The 17,967-nt window shown below is 42.0% G+C and overlaps 1 protein-coding gene across 2 annotated transcripts; it reads left to right on the top strand.

Moving 5' to 3' along the window:
* Window positions 1-918: 918 nt before the first annotated feature.
* On the top strand, window positions 919-15,365 carry TMED2 (transmembrane p24 trafficking protein 2). 2 transcript variants are annotated; one of them, XM_053588764.1, is made up of 5 exons: window positions 921-1,213; window positions 2,929-3,121; window positions 3,509-3,529; window positions 7,578-7,685; window positions 13,824-15,365. In XM_053588764.1, exons 1-5 carry the CDS (start codon window positions 1,034-1,036, stop codon window positions 13,946-13,948), a joined length of 627 nt encoding a protein of 208 aa, XP_053444739.1. In that variant the 5' UTR covers window positions 921-1,033; the 3' UTR covers window positions 13,949-15,365. The 2 variants fall into 2 exon arrangements, with proteins under 2 accessions (XP_053444740.1, XP_053444739.1); XM_053588765.1 differs by lacking the exon at window positions 3,509-3,529 and having other exon boundaries at window positions 919-1,213.
* Window positions 15,366-17,967: the final 2,602 nt, after the last annotated feature.

Raw genomic sequence — 17,967 nt, 5'->3', positions numbered from 1 at the left:
GTTTGAGGTTGCTGTGAGCTGTGACGCCAGGGTACTCTACCCAGGGCAACATAGTGAGACTCTGTCTCAAAAAAAAGACAAGACAATTTTAGCAGCTGCCAAGGGGGAAGGATACGGAAAGGCAACAAAACTTTGGGAATTTGGGAGAATTCTAATTTTGAGGAATTTGAAAAAGTAATTATTCTTTGTATTTAGGATCTTACATATACATGGTAAAATAAGGGCATTAGTTTTAAGTATAGAGGATCTTGATTAAAAAAAAAAAAGTCAGCTCGGCGCCCATAGCACAGTGGCTGGCGAGTTCGAACCCGGCCAGGGCCAGCTGCAACACAAAAATAGCCGGGCGTTGTGGCGGGCACCTGTAGTCCCAGTTACTGGGAGGCTGAGGCAAGAGAATCGCTTAAGCCCAGGAGTTTGAGGTTGCTGTGAGCTATGATGCGACAGCACTCTACCGAGGGCGACATAGTGAGTCTCTGTCTCAAAAAAAAGATGTCAACACCTATGTATCCACCACTCGGGTGATGATACAGAGTATTTCCAGCACCCCAGGTGGTTTCCCAGACGGACAGGAAGAAACTAGCATATCATAAAACCTTGACTTTGACCCCCGTCTCACGTTCCCTCATTCCTATGGTGCGTGTAACTCTTTCACTATTTTCCTGGACAATCTTAAGAGGGCATTAGGTTGGGCAGGGAAGGCTTTTGGACAATGTGACTTTCTTAGAAAGACCTCAAGAACTTTGAGCACTAAAGAGTTTGGAACAGGATTTTTGTTCCACTGGAGCCACCGTCCAGGCTTGGGCCGCGCGGAACCCTCATGTCCCTCGGCGGCCGCCGTGAGTCCGTTACGTGGCATCGGCCGGCGCCTGCCAATCCGTGGCGCCCGCATCAGCCCCCTCGGGTGGCGCAGCCGGAAGGGGCGGAGTTGAGGCGGTGGCGGCTGAGAAGGCTGCGGGGCGGCGGCGGCGGCGGCGGCGGTGGCGGCTACTGTGGTGGCCGCAGTCTGGATCCTGGCTTTGGCCCCAGCCCCACCATGGTGACGCTTGCTGAACTGCTGGTGCTTCTGGCCGCTCTTCTGGCCACGGCCTCAGGCTACTTCGTCAGCATCGACGCGCATGCCGAGGAGTGCTTCTTTGAGCGGGTCACCTCGGGCACCAAGATGGGCCTCATTTTCGAGGTGGCTGAGGGCGGCTTCCTGGACATCGACGTGGAGGTGCGGGAGCGCTGCCCGCGGCCGAGGAGGGGTCGCGCGGCCACTTGGGGGTTGGTGGCGTCCGGGGTCCGCGCGTGGCCTGCCGGGGAACCGGGCCTAGAGGTCGCTGTCCGAGTCCTGGAGGAACCCAGGCCGCCACCCACACTCCTGCTTCGGCGACACCCTAACAGCCTTTTTTCCCGCCGTCCGCCTGGATTCCGGGCTCCAGGATCCCATCGGGATACGGAGCCGCTGCTTAGGTGCCTTGGGTTCCCATCCTGAACGACTGGTTCCCGTGGAACCTCTCACCGAGCCTTGTCAACTAGGCGCCGCATATCAGCTCCGAAGGCGCTTTTCGGTCGCGGTTAGCTGGTGGCAGGTCTCGATCCAGTCAGCAGCTGCTGTTCTTCGTGTCACGGATTAATGTTGCAACGTGGCGTGGAAACTTTGGAAAAGTAGATGTAAAGTTATTGAGGCATGCTAGGCAGACTTTTGCGTTGTGTTTCTTTATTTTTCATGGAAGGAACATTAATGTTCCTAACTCACTTTCACGCAAGGGTCCAGGTGCCTCTTTTACTCCCCCACGCCTGGGAGAGCCGTGGAGTTGAGTCATACATTTTAGGAGTAAGGATCGCAGTGAAGTAGCTGGAGAAGCAAGAAATTAAGAAATAGTCACTCGATCTTCACCCATACCTTATTTCAAACAAAAAAAAATGTTTTGTTGCTGATTTTTTTAGGGAGCTAAATATTTTAACTCGCCTGCTAGCATAACTAATTGGGTCTATGGATTTTCCATTTGACAGTGTATCTCTTAAGTTACACGCTACAAGTGAAATCCAAAAATAAGAGGATGATAATGGAAGGGAGAGAGTTGGAATTAGCTGAAAACTTAGATGACACCTAATTCAGTCTTCCAAGTTTTACAGGTAACAGGGGCCTTAAAAGAGGAACTGATTTGATCACAGCAAACTGGGATGAGAATTTGCGTCTCCTAATTTTCAGTTTAGTCCTTTCATATAACCCTTAGATATCTGAAATAAAGCTATTCCTTTACTATTTGGCAGTAATTGGGAAAACCTTGAAATGTGACCTTATAGAAAAATCTTGGTTTTAAGGAGTTTTGTTTTTTTCTTAAGTTTCGACATCAGCCATGTTAGCATGTTTGCTGGTAGTATTAGGCCAGTTGGAGACTATGTGTAAGGTGTGGTTTCAGTTTTTGAGGGATTTAAGATTAAATTGGATAAGACAGACATAAAGGCAATCAGAACTGAACACTGCAGTGGAGAGCCATCTAGTCCACCCTTGCTTTCTTATGTGGAAGAATTGCAGTCCAAAGTGGTTACTCTCACTGAAGTGAAGCTAAGTGAAAGTTACATAGACTTAGTGAATTTCCTACTGCCCGTGGACATTACTTATAAAGTTTATTTGTTTATTTTTTTGTAGAGACAGAGTCTCACTTTATTGCCCTCGGTAGAGTGCCATGGCATCACACAGCTCACAGCAACCTCCAACTCCAGGGCTTAGGCGATTCTCTTTCCTCAGCTTCCTGAGTAACTGGGACTACAGGTGCCCGTCATAACCCCCAGCTATTTTTTTGTTGCATTTTGGCTAGGGCTGGGTTTGAATCCACCACCCTTGGGTTCAAGGTGACGCCCTACCCACTGAGCCCCAGGCACCACCCTAAAGCTTATGATTTAAAATCTTCTGTGACATTTTATGTATTTCTCTCCTTCCAGATTACAGGACCTGATAATAAAGGAATTTATAAAGGAGACCGAGAGTCCAGTGGGAAATACACATTTGCTGCTCATATGGATGGAACATATAAGTTTTGTTTTAGTAACAGGATGTCCACCATGACTCCAAAGATAGTCATGTTCACCATTGATATTGGGGAGGCTCCAAAAGGGCAAGACATGGAAACAGAAGGTGAGGTGAACATTCAGATTAAATCACATTCGAAGAGCTAATTTTAATTCTATACATTTGTACCTATCCGAACAGAGTACTTGTTTTTTTCTTACTCCAGGTTCATTCACTGTACTTAAAACCAAAAATCTTTTGTGAAATGTGCTTTTTATTTATACAAGTCTTCTAATTAAAAAAGTTTCTGGATGTTAATGTTTATTTTTTTCATTCTTTATGGTTACCTCTTTTGACAGATTTTTATGTATTTGTGATCATCTAAGTTACATTTGTGTTAGGTTCTGTTTATTTGCTAATCCTGGTATAGACACCTTTATTTGCTCCTTTGTATACATGACTAGTTTAGCTAAACTTTTTTTTTTTATGTTTATATCTTACACTTTTATTTAGGTGGTGGAGATACCTGGGATGGTATGTGGATTGCTTTTTAACAGTATTTTGTCTTATCTCATCTTTTCGTTTGCTGATGTCTAATTTCTGCTTTTTTCTAACCATAGCTTGTTGGCATGAGAGTGGGTTTTTTGCTTTAAAAATAAAATTACAACTAATTAGATTTTTTTGGGGGGGGGCAGTGTAATTTAATTTACAGTACATATAGTTTATTTATTTTTGAGGCAGGGTCATGCACTGTATTTTATTTTATTTATTTTTGAGACAGGGTCATGTGCTGTTGCCTAGGAAAGAGTGTAATGGCATCTTTGTTGCTCACTACAACCTCAGGCTCTGAGCTCAAGTGATCCCAGGAACCTACCTCAACCTCCTGAGTACCTGGGACTGACTATGATGTGTGCCACCACACCTGGCTAATTTTTTTTTTTTTGAGACTGAGTTTCTGTTACTGTGGGTAGAGTGCCATAGTGTCATAGCTCAAGCAACCTCAAACTCCTGGGTTCAAGGGATTCTCTTGCCTCAGCTTCCCAAGTAGCTGGGACTACAGGCATGCACCACCATGCCCGGCTAGTTTTTTCTATTTTTAGTGGAGACAGGGTCTCACTTTTGCTCAGGCTGGTCTCGAACTCATGAGCACAAGCAATCCATCTGTTTCAGCCTCTCGGAGTTCTAGGATTATAGGCTTGAGCTACTGGGCCTGGCCTTTTCTATTTTTTTGTAGAGACCGAGTCTTGCTATTGTTGAGGCTGGTTTCAAACTCCTGGCCTCAAGTGATCCTGCTTCAGACTTGCAGAGTATTAGCATTATAGACACCAGCTACTGTGCCCAGATTAGGTTATTTAAATTAGTGGTACTGAGAACATAGTGATTGACATTTTAGTAGTAATATCTTGGCTCTTTAAAATGAATACCAAAGGAGAGAGAGATTCCATTATGTGTAAGTGGACAAGTAAAAGTTTTAATTAAACATAGCTGATAAATAATGCCTTTGACTTTTGACTTTGTAGGAAGTTTTCTTTTTGGGGGGGGGTGGAGACAGTTTCACTTTGTTGCCCTTGGTAGAGTGCTGTGGCATCATAGCTCACAGCAACCTCCAACTCTTGGGCTTAAGCGATTCTCTTGCCTTTGCCTCTCAAGTAGCTGGGACTACAGGCACCCACCACAACACCCAGCTATTTTTAAAGACAGGGTCTTTCTCTGGCTCAGGCTGGTCTTGAACCTGCGAGCTCAGGCAGTCTGCCTGTCTCAGCCTTCCAGAGTGCTAGGATTACAGGTGTGAGCCACTTTGCCTGGCCATTATTAAAAAAAAATTTTTTTGGGGGGGTGGTGGTGCCTGTGGCTCAAAGGGGTAGGGCGCTGGCCCCATATGCCAGAGGTGGCGGGTTCAAGCCCAGCCCTGGACAAAAACTACAAAAAAATTTTTTTTTTTTTTTTTAGAGACAGCCTCACTTTATTGCTCTTGGTAGAGTGTCATGGCCTCACAGCAGCCTCCAACTCCTGGGCTTAGGCGGTTCTCTTGCCTCAGCCTCCTGAGTAGTGGGGACTATAGGCGCCTGCCACAACATTATTAAAATTTTTAACTTAAAGCTTGATTGGATATGAAATGCAATTCTAGGAGCCAAGGATAGATAGGACAAAAAAAGTTCGTTTGGCCATATGTTGCCGAGCTGACCAGTAATGAACCCTGATTTGTTCCTCTGGAGCCATTGGTTCTTACCAGGAGTCAACACATTCGGATTTGTTTGTTCGTTTGTTTGTTTGTTATTTATTTAGGCCACAGTGCATGCCAGGAGTTTTGGAAGCTAGCTGTTGTTCGGCACATAAATAATTTAATAGTATTTTATTGGCATAATGATATTTGTCCCATTTATTCAGCAGTTAGTAGAGTACTAACATAAAGAAGGGGAAATGTTTTTTTTTTTTTTTTTACTTTGCAGTTTTGGTCAGGGCCAGGCTTGAATCTGCCACCCCCAGTACATGGGCCCAGCGCCCTACTCCTTGAGCCACAGATGTCTCCCGAAGGGGGAATGTTTGGTTATATCTTGAAATCTTTATAATTTAGAGAATCGTACTACTTATTAATTTCTGTGCTTATTTTTTAAGCCATGTATAAGGTAGCACTTGGCTAATTTGAAGGAGAGTTAGGAGTTTTAAAGGGCTTTTCCTTGTTCATTTTCTGGAAATGGGTCCTATTTAAATAGTTGGAAAATGTTGGCTGATGAAAGTGAATATTAGACTTTTTAATCTTTTAACACAACATCTGAAATTCTTTTTTTTTTTTTGGTTTTTGGCCGGGGCTAGGTTTGAACCCTCCACCTCTGGCATATGCGACTGGCGCCCTACTCCTTGAGCCACAGGCGCCACCCGACATCTGAAATTCTTACTTTTGCTTGTTAATGTCAATGAATGGCAGCTGTCAAATCAAGCCTTCCTCTAAGCAGTGGTTCTCAAATTGGGATGGTGTTTGCTCCCTGGGGAACATTTGTCAATATCTGCAGGCCTTTTGGATTCTTAAGCCTGGTTGGGTGGGTGCTACTGGCTTGTAGGGGCTGGAAGCTATGGATCGTGGTGAATATCAGTGCATCACACAGCTCCTCACAATCCACAAAGAGCAACATTTGGTTTAAGATGACAACAGTGCCACTCCTGAGAAACCCTGCTCTAATGGTTTCCTGGGGCTTCTAGTAGGAAACTGGTGAGGGATGGTATGCAATTCCAGCTCAGCTACCTTCAGTGATAGGGACCCTAAGCTTCTGAAAAATTGAGGGTTATTTGTGGTAATCTGGAATCCTGGATGAGGCCCTATCTTGGGGAGAGATGAAGATACTCGCCCTCACCCCTGGGAATTTTTCCTTGTGCTGTTTCTTTTCTGTCTGTTTGTTCATTGTCATAGTATAGCACTGCCTAGAAACATGCTTAATCTTCAGAACGGTACCTTATACTTATTTTTGGCTAAAGAGGATACCTGGTTGAAAACCTTGTGCAGCTGAGAGCTTATCTCTTTACTTAACAATGCCTGTGTTCCTCACTGTAATGAAATTCTTACTATGAATATCACAGAAGAATGTTTTAGTTGGTGTGAATTTTCCCAACAGTGTCTTAATGTTTGTCTCTGCTTGGCTTCTTAGAGGTTAAAAATCTATTTTGGTGCTTCTTCTAAATTAACATTAGAGTTATGTGAATCTTTTATTTTATTATTATTATTTTTGAGATAGACTCTCATTATGTCACCCTCGGTAGAGTGCTGTGACGTCACAGCTCATAGCAACCTCCAACTCTTGGGCTTAAGTGATTCCCTTGCCTCAGCCTCCCAAGTAGCTGGGACTACAGGCGCCTGCCACAGTACCCGGCTATTTTTTTTTTTTCACGGTATCAATTAAATGATATATCATACTTTCTCAATATCCTCATGACTCTCCACCTATGTTGGAATAGTTATGGATGATTAGGAAAAGAAAATTAAAATTTTAAATGTACTGGCTATTTTTTGGTTGCAGTTGTTATTGTTTGGCAGGCCTGGGCGGGGTTTGAACCTGCCAGCTCTTGTGTATGTGGCTGGCGCCCTAGCTGCTGAGCTATAGGTGCGGAGCCAAGTTATGTGATTCCTAAAAGATTTTGTTATTTGCAGCATTAGGTTTTTTTTTTTTTTTGGCCGGGGCTGGGTTTGAGCCTGCCACTGCCGGCATATGGGGCCGGCGCCCTACTCCTTTGAGCCACAGGCGCCGCCCAGTAGCATTAGGTTTTAGGTTTTTTAAAATACCATGTATTTATTTTTTGCTCTTTTTTTCCCCTCTCAGTGCTATTCCGTAGTTAGTAATCAGTGTAGTGAACGGTAGTAGCAATTCATGAGAAGCCATTTCTTAGGGATTTTCCCTTTTTTGCTTTGAAAGAAGTTTCTGTACTGGAATGGACTTTAAAAAAATTGGATCAGTGGTCCAAATTGATGTCCGAGCCATTTGTAAAAATAGCTTTTTTTGTACCTTCTCTGAGGATTTTTTTTTATTTAATAAATATTATTCAAAAAGAGATTGTGTAATTTGTGCTAATCTGTTTTCAAATCCTTCTGTAGCTCACCAGAACAAGCTAGAAGAAATGATCAATGAGTTAGCAGTGGCAATGACAGCAGTGAAGCACGAACAGGAGTACATGGAAGTCCGGGAGAGGATACACAGAGCCAGTAAGTTAGTGATTTACTTTTGCAGCAGGGTCTGATGGTGCAGGTTGTATTTCTCGACAGTTTGCTTGTATTTTTCTCATTTGGAAAATTTGCTAACTTCATGCAAAAGCATTAGTTTAAAAAATGCATCTACGCAAAGATATTTTTTGAGTATATGCATTTGTAGTTTATTATTGGGGTGTTCATTCTAAACCAAACACTATTAGGATGCAGCCTAAGTTTTTAAGAGTTTTTTTTTTTTTTTTAATGCATGGTCAGCTAATGAATAAGCTAATAATTTCCTTAAAGAAGCAGGGGGAAACATGGTAAAGTGGGTTTTAATTACATACCTGAAATTTTATGCCAGTGTGATTAATAATATTTGGTGAGATTTAACTTTTTTCTTTTTCCAAATGGAAGAGAAAACACCAAAACATAGATATGGGCAAGTTACCAGGTGATGATCAGTTTGAGTTTTCAAATTTCTAAGCCAGGAACTTGGAATATATTTTTTTCTGAAAATAGTGATTATTGGAATCTTTCGGTAGGTTGCAAAAGTCTGTTTAACACATGATGTAGCATTAAATATTATGTTTTTGTATTTAAAATTAAGAGGTCTATATTGGTCTATATTGACATGTAGACTAAATAATGTATTTTTGGTCCAGGCCCACACTGGTTCATTGTCTTTAATCTTTCAAATAGTTCTTGGGGGTAGGTCTTACTAGCAACAAGCTCTTATCTATAAGTGCAGAGTGATTTTATATCAGGAATCAGGAGGCTGGGATGAGAGTAGAAAGAAGAGTGATTCTTCTTCAAGGTGTGGTGTCTGTTCTTCCCATTCTCTTACATCTATTCTTTTTTACTCTGAGCCTTCAGGACCTAGAGCACAGATACTACCTCACTTTGGTAGGATGATGTGTACATGTACTGCCACCACTGTCACTTTTTTGGGAGTGAAGTGGAGCACGGACTTGTCTACACACACACGGCCTCTCCCTCATGATTCTCTCTCCTTGCCTACTTAATCTCCTCACCCTCTGAGATTTCCACCTTCTCTCTCTTACCTTGTAGTTTTTCATTTGTGGGTAGCTTGCTTTCAGGTGGGGTCAGGCCATTCTGGGGTTAGAAGGGCACTAAACTAAGAGGGTTAAGGGATTTCACTGTTTTGCAGTTTTAAGTTCTTGGAAACACAGCAGCCAGAGAAAGAACATCTTCCAGCCTTAATTTGTGTGGAGATACTCTTGTATTTATTTCACAAATAGTGGGGTTAGTATGTATTCATATTTAAAAGTGTTAGCAATCTCTAGAATTGCATATTCAAACATTCAGTTTAATTTTGCAAATTAAATTGTTCCCACAAGTTGTTTGGTTTTTCTGTATCTTTCTACAGCACCCACTCCTCAGAGGTGGATATAGTGAGATTTTTTTCTTTACTACAGTGTTCTTTACTACGTGTTGCTTTTAGATCAGGCTAGTATGTGAATGGTGTGAAGACAGTTTCTTACACCCCCATTCCTTTGTGGCCACCTTCTTTTGTTGTTACACTGCAGTGTATTCTGTTTAAAGATGCATTTTTCTTTTCTTTCTTTCTTTTTTTTTTTTTTTTTTAGAGACAGAGTCTCACTCTGTCTCCCTGGATAGAGTGCCCTGGCGTCATAGCTCACAGAACCTCCAGCTCTTGGGCTTAGGCAATTCTCTTGCCTCAGCCTCCAGAGTAGCTGGAACTACAGGCGGCCGCCACAACGCCTGGCTATTTTTTTGTTGCAGTTTGGCCAGGGCGGGTTCGAACCTGCCACCCTCAGTATATGGGGCCAGCGTCCTACTCACTGAGTCACAGGCGGTACCCTAAAGATGCATTTTTCTTTTTCTTTTCTTTTTTTGAGATAGAGCCTCAGGCTCTCGCCCTGGATAGAGTGCTGTGGCTTCACAGATCACAGCAACCTCCGATTCCTGTGCTTAAGCGATTCTCTTGCCTCAGCCTCCCAAGTAGCTGGAACTACAGGCACCCGCCACAATGCCCAGCTATTTTTTGGTTGTTATTGTCATTGTTGTTTGGCAGGTCCGAGCTGGATTCGAACCCACCAGTTCTGGTGTATGTGGCTGGCACCTTAGCCGCTTGAGCTACAGGCGCGAGCCAAGATGCATTTTTCTTTTTTTTTTTTTTGTAGAGACAGAGTCTCACTGTACTGCCCTCGGGTAAAGTGCCGTGGTGTCACATGGCTCACAGCAACCTCCAACTCTTGGGCTTACGCGATTCTCTTGCCTCAGCCTCCTGAGTAGCGGGACTACAGGCGCCCGCCACAACGCCTGGCTATTTTTTTTGTTGCAGTTTGGCTGGGACTGGGTTTGAACCCGTCACCCTCGGCATACGGGGCCAGCGTCCTACTCACTGAGCCACAGGTGCCACCCCCAAGATGCATTTTTCTATAAGTGAAAGATAAGATTTCTTTTCACATTCATATGTAAGAGACCATGTGACAGATGATATTTCTCAGGTATAATAAGCTTTATAATTAGGGGAAAAAGTTATATGCAGTTAGAAAATTTGGAAAATACAACCATAAAGAAATAGCAATCACTCATAATCTTATTTAAGATACCACTGTCAACCTTTAAGTTTCTTTCAGCCTATTTTTTCCTTAAAAATTGGAATTTTAGCCGGGCGCAGTGGCTCACGCCTGTAATTCCAGCACTGTGGGAGGCTGAGGAGGGAGAATTGCTCGAGCTCAGGAGTTCGAGAGTCGTCTGAGCGAGAGTGAGACCCCGACTCCTAAAAAAATGGAAAAACCCAGCCGGGTGCCAGCGGCGGGCACCTGTAATCCCAGCGGCTTCCGGAGGCTGAGGCAGCAGGGTGCCCGCAGCCTGAGTCTGAGGTTGTGGTGAGCTACCACGCCTACTGCACTCTGCTCAGGGGCATAGGGTGGGACCCTGTCTCAACAACAAAAAAAAAAAAATTGGAATTTTAACATAAGTGAGTAAAGCTATATGTACATTTTTTTCTTTTTTTTTGTAGAGACAGAGTCTCACTTTATGGCCCTCGGTAGAGTGCCGTGGCCTCACACAGCTCACAGCAACCTCCAACTCCTGGGCTTAAGCGATTCTCTTGCCTCAGCCTCCCGAGTAGCTGGGACTACAGGCGCTCGCCACAACGCCTGGCTATTTTTTGGTTGCAGTTTGACCGGGGCCGGGTTTGAACCCGCCACCCTCGGTATATGGGGCCGGCACCTTACCGACTGAGCCACAGGCGCCGCCTACATTTTTTTTTCTTTTAAAGAGATGAGGGTCTTGCTATTTTCATCAGGTTGGGGTTCATGAGTGTGATCATAAGGAATTATAGCCTTGAACTTCTGTGCTCAAGTGATCCTTCCATCTCAGCTTCCTGAGGGACTAGAGGCAGGCACTATTGTACCCAGGTGTACAATTTTGTGCCCTGGATTTCTCTTTGTCATTTTAAGAAAAGTATTTTTCCATGTCTCTAAAGTTTTTTTTTTTTTTTTTTTGTAGAGACAGAGTCTCACTGTACCGCCCTCGGGTAGAGTGCTGTGGCGTCACATGGCTCACAGCAACCTCTAACTCTTGGGCTTACGTGATTCTCTTGTCTCAGCCTCCTGAGCAGCTGGGACTACAGGCACTGGCCACAACGCCTGGCTATTTTTTTTTTTTTTTTGGTTTGCAGTTTGGCCGGGGCTGGGTTTGAACCCGCCACCCTCGGCATATGGGGCCGGCGCCCTACTCACTGAGCCACAGGCGCCGCCCGTCTCTAAAGTTTTTTAATGGTTAATTACTATTTTGAAGTATCCAACCATTCCTCTTTTAGACATAATCTTTAAATGATAGTTATTTGTTATGTTAGAAATTTGTTACTAAGTTTTTAGCAGAAATAAAGTTCATATCACAGAATTAGTAGTAAAATTTTAGTAATTTCGGTGGTTTCTGGAGTTCTAGTTAATGTTTTTTTTCAGGTTGTGTCTATTTTGAAAAAAATCACTTTAGAAATTTTGAGTTAATTGTTTTGCAAACTTGTTAATTGCTTTTCTTACTGAGTGATCATTAGTAGCTATTACAATTCTAGTTAATCTTTTTTGTTTTATCTTGTGGTGTTTTATTAAAATTTTTTTGTTTTAAGACAGGGTTTCACTCTGTTGCTTCTAGGCTAGAGTGCAATGGCACAGTCATAGCTCACTACAACCTGAAACTCCTGAATGACCCAAGTAATCTTCCCACTTCAGCTTCCTGAGTAGCTGGGGCTAAGGCATGTGTCCCAATGCCTTGCTAATTTATTCTTATTTCCTTTGTAGAGATGGGGTGTTGCTATGTTGCCCAGGCTGGTCTGAAACTCTTGGGCTATATTAATCCTCAGCCTCCCAAAGTGCTGGGATTACAGGCGTGAGGCATGGCGCCTAGATTATTTATTCTTTTTATAGGTGATATGCATAAATCTTAAAATGTAGCAGTCTCTCAGCTGTTTAATACTGTTACTATGTTGCTAATTATAATTGTTTTTAATATTGGCTATTTGCAGAAATGTTAAAAACTACTTAGTAATTTTAAAAAGTTAAAGCTATATAATTTGACCAGAAACTTAAGTGTAACAAATTGAGTAAATTAATGAAGAGTAGTCATGGCTTTCATTTTAAGGATCAAATTCTTAGCTGGAGAGTGGGATAAATACCTAATGTTTTACCAGTCTGATAGTAACTACCAATGTTAGTCCACGTTACTGAGAAACCTCTTTCATTTAGAACAAATGCAAAGTACGTATCTGTTGTAGTTGCATAGTAAATATCTGTTTGGATGAATGTTTAGGCAGACATATTTTAACTTGGTAAATATTGCTTATTGGATAACTGTGATGTTGAAATAATCCTTTACTGGGCGGCGCCTGTGGCTCAGTTGGTAAGGCGCCGGCCCCATATGCCGAGGGTGGCGGGTTCAAGCCCGGCCTCTGCTGAACTGCAACCAAAAAATAGCTGGGCGTTGTGGCGGGCGCTTGTAGTCCCAGCTACTGGGGAGGCTGAGATAAGAGAATCGCTTAGGCCCAGGAGTTGGAGATTGCTGTGAGCTGTGTGATGCCACGGCACTCTACCGAGGGCCATAAAGTGAGACTGTCTCTACAAAAAAAAAAAAATAATAATACTTTACTTTTTTTTGAGACAGAGTCTTACTGTGTCACCCTCAGTAGAGTGCTGTGGTGTCAAGGCTCACAGCAACCTCAAACTCTTGAGCTTAAGTGATTTTCTTGCCTCAGGCTCCTGAGTAGCTGGGACTACTGGCGCCCGCCACAATGCCTGGTTATTTTTTGTTGTTGTTGTAGTTGTCATTGTTGTTTACAGGCCTGGACTGGGGTCCATTACATGTGGTTGGTGCCCTAACCACTGAGGTATGGGCACCGAGCCTCCTTTAATTTTTTTAAAAGTAGTTTTCTGATTTGGCCAAAAGGATCATTGTAAGACATTACAATGAGGAAGGAGAAAGAAGGTTAGATTGGGTTTTAACTCTAGAAGTGTTATGTTAGGCAAGTTACTTTCCTTCTCTATTCCCCATATGTAAGCTGACTGGGTTTGGCTATCCTCGTTTAATTTTTAAGGTCCCTTTTAAATCTAAAAATCTCTTATTTTTGGATATGTTGGTTTGCTTGGGGACAAACCACAAAATTTAGAGTGTAGATGGTCTGCAATTTATGATGGTACTACTTATAATTTTTTGACTTTATAATGCTGCAAAAGTGATATTCAGTAGAAACTGTAATTTAGCTATTCATACAATTATTCTCTTTTCTACCTGCAGTATAGTGTTCAATAAATTATGTGAGATACCATGTATTCAACACTTTATTATAAGATAGTCTTTGTGCTAGATGCTTTTGCCTGTGTAGGCTAATGTAAGTATTCTGAGCATATATATGTAAGGTAGGTCTAACCTAAGCTTATGATGTTCAGTAGGTTAGATGTATTAAATGTGTTTTTTACTTAGTTTCAAACTTACGATGGGTTTTTAGCAAAGTAACCCTATCAGAAGTTGAGAAGCATCTGTACTATATAAATGATGTGCAAGATGTTACTTTCACACAGAGTAAAGACTAGAAAATAATTTATGATGCCTATGCCTTTTTTGGGGGGGGTTGTTAAAATTTGTTTATTTGTTTGTCCTCAACAGTCAATGACAACACAAACAGCAGAGTGGTCCTTTGGTCCTTCTTTGAAGCTCTTGTTCTAGTTGCCATGACATTGGGACAGATCTACTACCTGAAGAGATTTTTTGAAGTCCGGAGGGTTGTTTAAGTCTTTTCCTGATGATCCCAAACTCATAATTCACTGTTTACCAACACCTTGGTCATAATAATGTCATTAGTTTCTACGTTTTTATTTTCTGAACTGTACATTCACAGCTTATGTTTTTTGTGATTAACAGATATTGGGGGAAATATACCTTTTTAGGAAAGTTATAGTGAAAATTTGATACTTGATTGGCATAATTTCTTAATTGAATGCTGCCTCTATTACATAGGTCCTTGCAGAACTCAAACGCTATAAATAATATGTAGGCATATGGCCTTTATTATGTCTTTCCCTTTTGTTTTTATAATAAAGTGCAGTTTGTTTAGGAAATCAGTACAAAGCCTCATAGTACTTTACTGAAATGACTGCTGCATTCTTTGGAGTCCTTCATCCTGTGGTTCAAATCATTAAAGATTCATTTTGTAGAGTCCTTATGAAAAAACAACAGTATGAATCTTAATGTTTTCTGCCCATTCTAATGGCACGAGCTCTGACTGGAGTGTGATACCAGGCTGGGTACTTTTATACTTTGTTACCTTGTTTTTCCTTTAAAGGTAAGATTTGCCCCAATATATATTTTCTCCCGTAAATTTTTACATTGAACCTTAGGACTCAGTCACCCCCACTTAAATTGAAGTCACAAGCAGCTAATAATCTTTTTTTTTGTTTGTTTCTGTTTAACCTTCTAAGAAGTCTCTGTTAAAGCCAATTCTCTGGGTGTTCCAGTGAATGGTAGCTATTGTCCATTCTGCATTGGCATGTCCACCTTTCCCACTCTTGGCATGTAGGAAGTATGCATTCACGTAATTGGAAAAATCTGGATTTCTGATACCAAAGGGTTAGAGCCTCTTGGATTTCACTGCAAATACAGCCACTATTTTATTTTTGATCAGTGGCCTTTGGGTCACTATTTAACCAGGGCACTGAACATCAGTGTCAGCACTAGGGTTTTTGTTTTTGTTTCTTTGGGTCTTTCTTTTTTGGCACATGTGAATTTTGTTTTGTATAAAATGAAATGACTTTCTCTTGGTTTCTGATGATGGGTTTAAAATTAAAGGAGCATCTGGTTTTGGTGTGGGGGTGATCCAGGATTATGTTGTGACTGATATATATTAGTTACTTGTACATTTTTTTTGGATCTTTGCAAGGGGAAAACTACAAGTAACGAGTTTTATATAATTAATTTAAATTTGTTACAGGTTTTCATGTTCAGGATAAAACAATTTTTCAACCTTGGGTAAAAATACTTGCAACAGTTTATTGATAAGGTGACTGTTTCACCTTAAGACAACTGTTGCATGCCAATTTGTGTGTGTGTGTGAGAAAACACTTCACAATTGAATTAAAAGATGTAAATTTAAAATTGGTTGTATATCTAATCTGCCCAGTTTCAGTAAATAAACAGTTCTTTTTAAAAACAGTCAGTATTCTGTGTTTTATATATTGATGTTTTAATTCACATTCTGTAAATAGCAGCTTTCTATTCTTATTTGATATAAGACATGTCCGTATTTCTGAGTATTAAACCTGTTACTTTTTATTTTCATAAACTTTTGGGTAGTAAACAGGAACCAAATTTTTTTTTTTTGGCCGGGGTCGGGTTTGAACCCACCACCTCCGGCATATGGGACCAGCGCCCTACTCCTTGAGCCACAGGCGCCACCCAGGAACCAAATTTTAGTTTCTACACAGATGTTCCTGTGTGGTTTCTCAGATGGGTTGGTGTTAAACCTTTAGGCATTTTTTCACTTGGGAAATAAAAGTTTGAATTATTTTCTTTCAGCCACCTGGTTTATGGATATGGGAAATAGGTTTAAGAGAGATTAAATGATTTGCCTAAGGCCCTCAAATAGAGAGCAAAAGTGAAACCAGAGACTAGTTCTTTGCTTATAGAAATTTTTCCTCTTCCTCTAACACATCAAGGACATGCTAGGAATAAAAGAAGCTACCGTTAACTCACATTGTGTAATGTCCTGACTTTGTGCTGAGACCATGTTATTTATGCCTTAAAACTGCCATTACCTTGGGTAGAATAATTTTGCAATTGAGGAAACAAGCCTCAAATACCTTGGGTCTCAAGAACAGAAGACTAATCAGTAGGAGAGCCCAAAGGGCCAACAGCTATGTAATTTTCCTTGGCCTTTGCTTTCACAGCCATCTGTCCCCCTTAGAAAAGTTGTCAGAGGTGTTTTGAGGATGTGATGGTTTATTTCAGTGAAAATGTTGCTTCAGGCTTTTATCTTTTTCTTAATTTATTTTGGGATGACTGGAGTCTGCATGAGTACTGATGATTCTCATATATATATTTATATATACACACACACATATATATATAAATTTTTTTTTTTGAGATAGAGTCTCACTATGCTGCCCTCAGTACAGTGCTGTGGCATCACAGCTCACAGCAACCTCAAACTCTTGGGCTTAAGTGATTCTCTTGACTCAGCCTCCCAAGTAGCCGGGACTACAGGCGCCCACCACAACACCTGGCTATTTTTTTTTGTAGTTGTTTACCTATTGTTTAGTTGGCCTGGGCCAGGTTCGAACCCTCCACCTTCAGTGTATGTGGCTGATGCCATAACCACTGTGCTACGGGTGCTAAGCTGATTCTCATTTATATTTGACCATTGTGTGCTACAGTTGTAGTCACTGGGATAAAGAAAAGAGAGAAAAGACCACATTATCGTGGTTTTTATCTTTTAGTGAAGGAGATGAGCATAATACATATGTAAATTATATACCATTTTATATAGTAATGGTAAGTGCTAAGGAGAAAAATTAAGCAGGCTAGGAGTTATAGTGATAAGGAAAAGGAAGCATCACTGAAAAGGTGACATTTCAAAAGTTCTGGTGCATGTAAGGCAGTATAGGGGTGAAGGGAAAACTTCCCCTTTGCCGTCTGATGAAGTTTGCTGAAAAATCAACTGACAAAAGGCAGATTAATAGGAGAAAGGGCACACAGATATTTGATCATGGTTTTACATGACACAGGAACCTTCAGAATGTATACCTCCAAACAGGGAGAAGTATTAATTTTATGCTTAGGTTCAATGATGCACAGATAGCTGTGTAGAAATACAATTAAAGGATGTGATCTAATGCTAACAGACTGGGGAAACCCAGCAAGGCCTGTCCAGATTCATCTTGGTCTGTCAGTGCAGCTTCTGGGTATGGGCCAAGACCCTTTCTGGAATGGGAATTTTATGACCTACAATCATGACCAGGTAGGTTAGGTAATTTCTTACCGTCAGTTTTTACACAGAATACTGAGGGAAAAGAGAGCAATATTTTTAGGTTTTAATGGCTGGTTTTGGAGAAAAGGGGTTCTGGTTTCTGTGATCTGCTTTGGGTAAGAGGATTCTAATTTCTATGGCTACCCTTAGAATGAGCGAGGGAGATACAGGGTGGGGGGGTTAGGAAACGCAGAAAACAAGAGAGGAAGGAACTTTTGCTTCCATGGCCTTCAGAGTCCCAACGCGAGCAAGCGATGGACATATCTAGGAGAGGGGAGTATCTCCTCAGAGCCCAGCAATAATGAGTGGCCAGTAAAAGCGTGCTGATGAATGTGTGGGTAAATGAATGCCCCAAGCCAAAAGTGAACACAGGAATGGGAAGAAGGTGTTCTTGTTTGTTTGGGACGCTGACCATATTTTGTGAAAAGTAAACCAACATTTATTATGTACCAGCCATTGGATCCCCACCATTAGCCCTATTTTGCATGTCTGCTAAACTGGGGCTCTTAGGCTCTGCCCACTCCAGCGAACTCCGCTGTCCTTTGGCCTGGATGCGGTGTTATACTGCCACCTGCCTCCGACAGGCCGAAAAAGTGGGGGAGCAGGGCTAGAATCTCGCCCGTCAAAATTCCTGCTTAGTGTGGAAAGACGCCGGGAGTCAAAGGGCTTTTGTAGGGTGGGTGGAAATACTCAGACCTGGACCCTCGCCAGCTTTCACGCTGCCACGGTCTGCTTTCCTTCCTCCAGCGCCCCGGCTGCCTTCCCAGCCCTCCGGAACTTTGCAGCTCC

Source organism: Nycticebus coucang, chromosome 4, assembly GCF_027406575.1.
Source record: "Nycticebus coucang isolate mNycCou1 chromosome 4, mNycCou1.pri, whole genome shotgun sequence".
Classification (NCBI taxonomy): Eukaryota; Metazoa; Chordata; class Mammalia; order Primates; family Lorisidae; genus Nycticebus; species Nycticebus coucang.
This window is presented reverse-complemented; position numbering and strand designations above follow the sequence as displayed.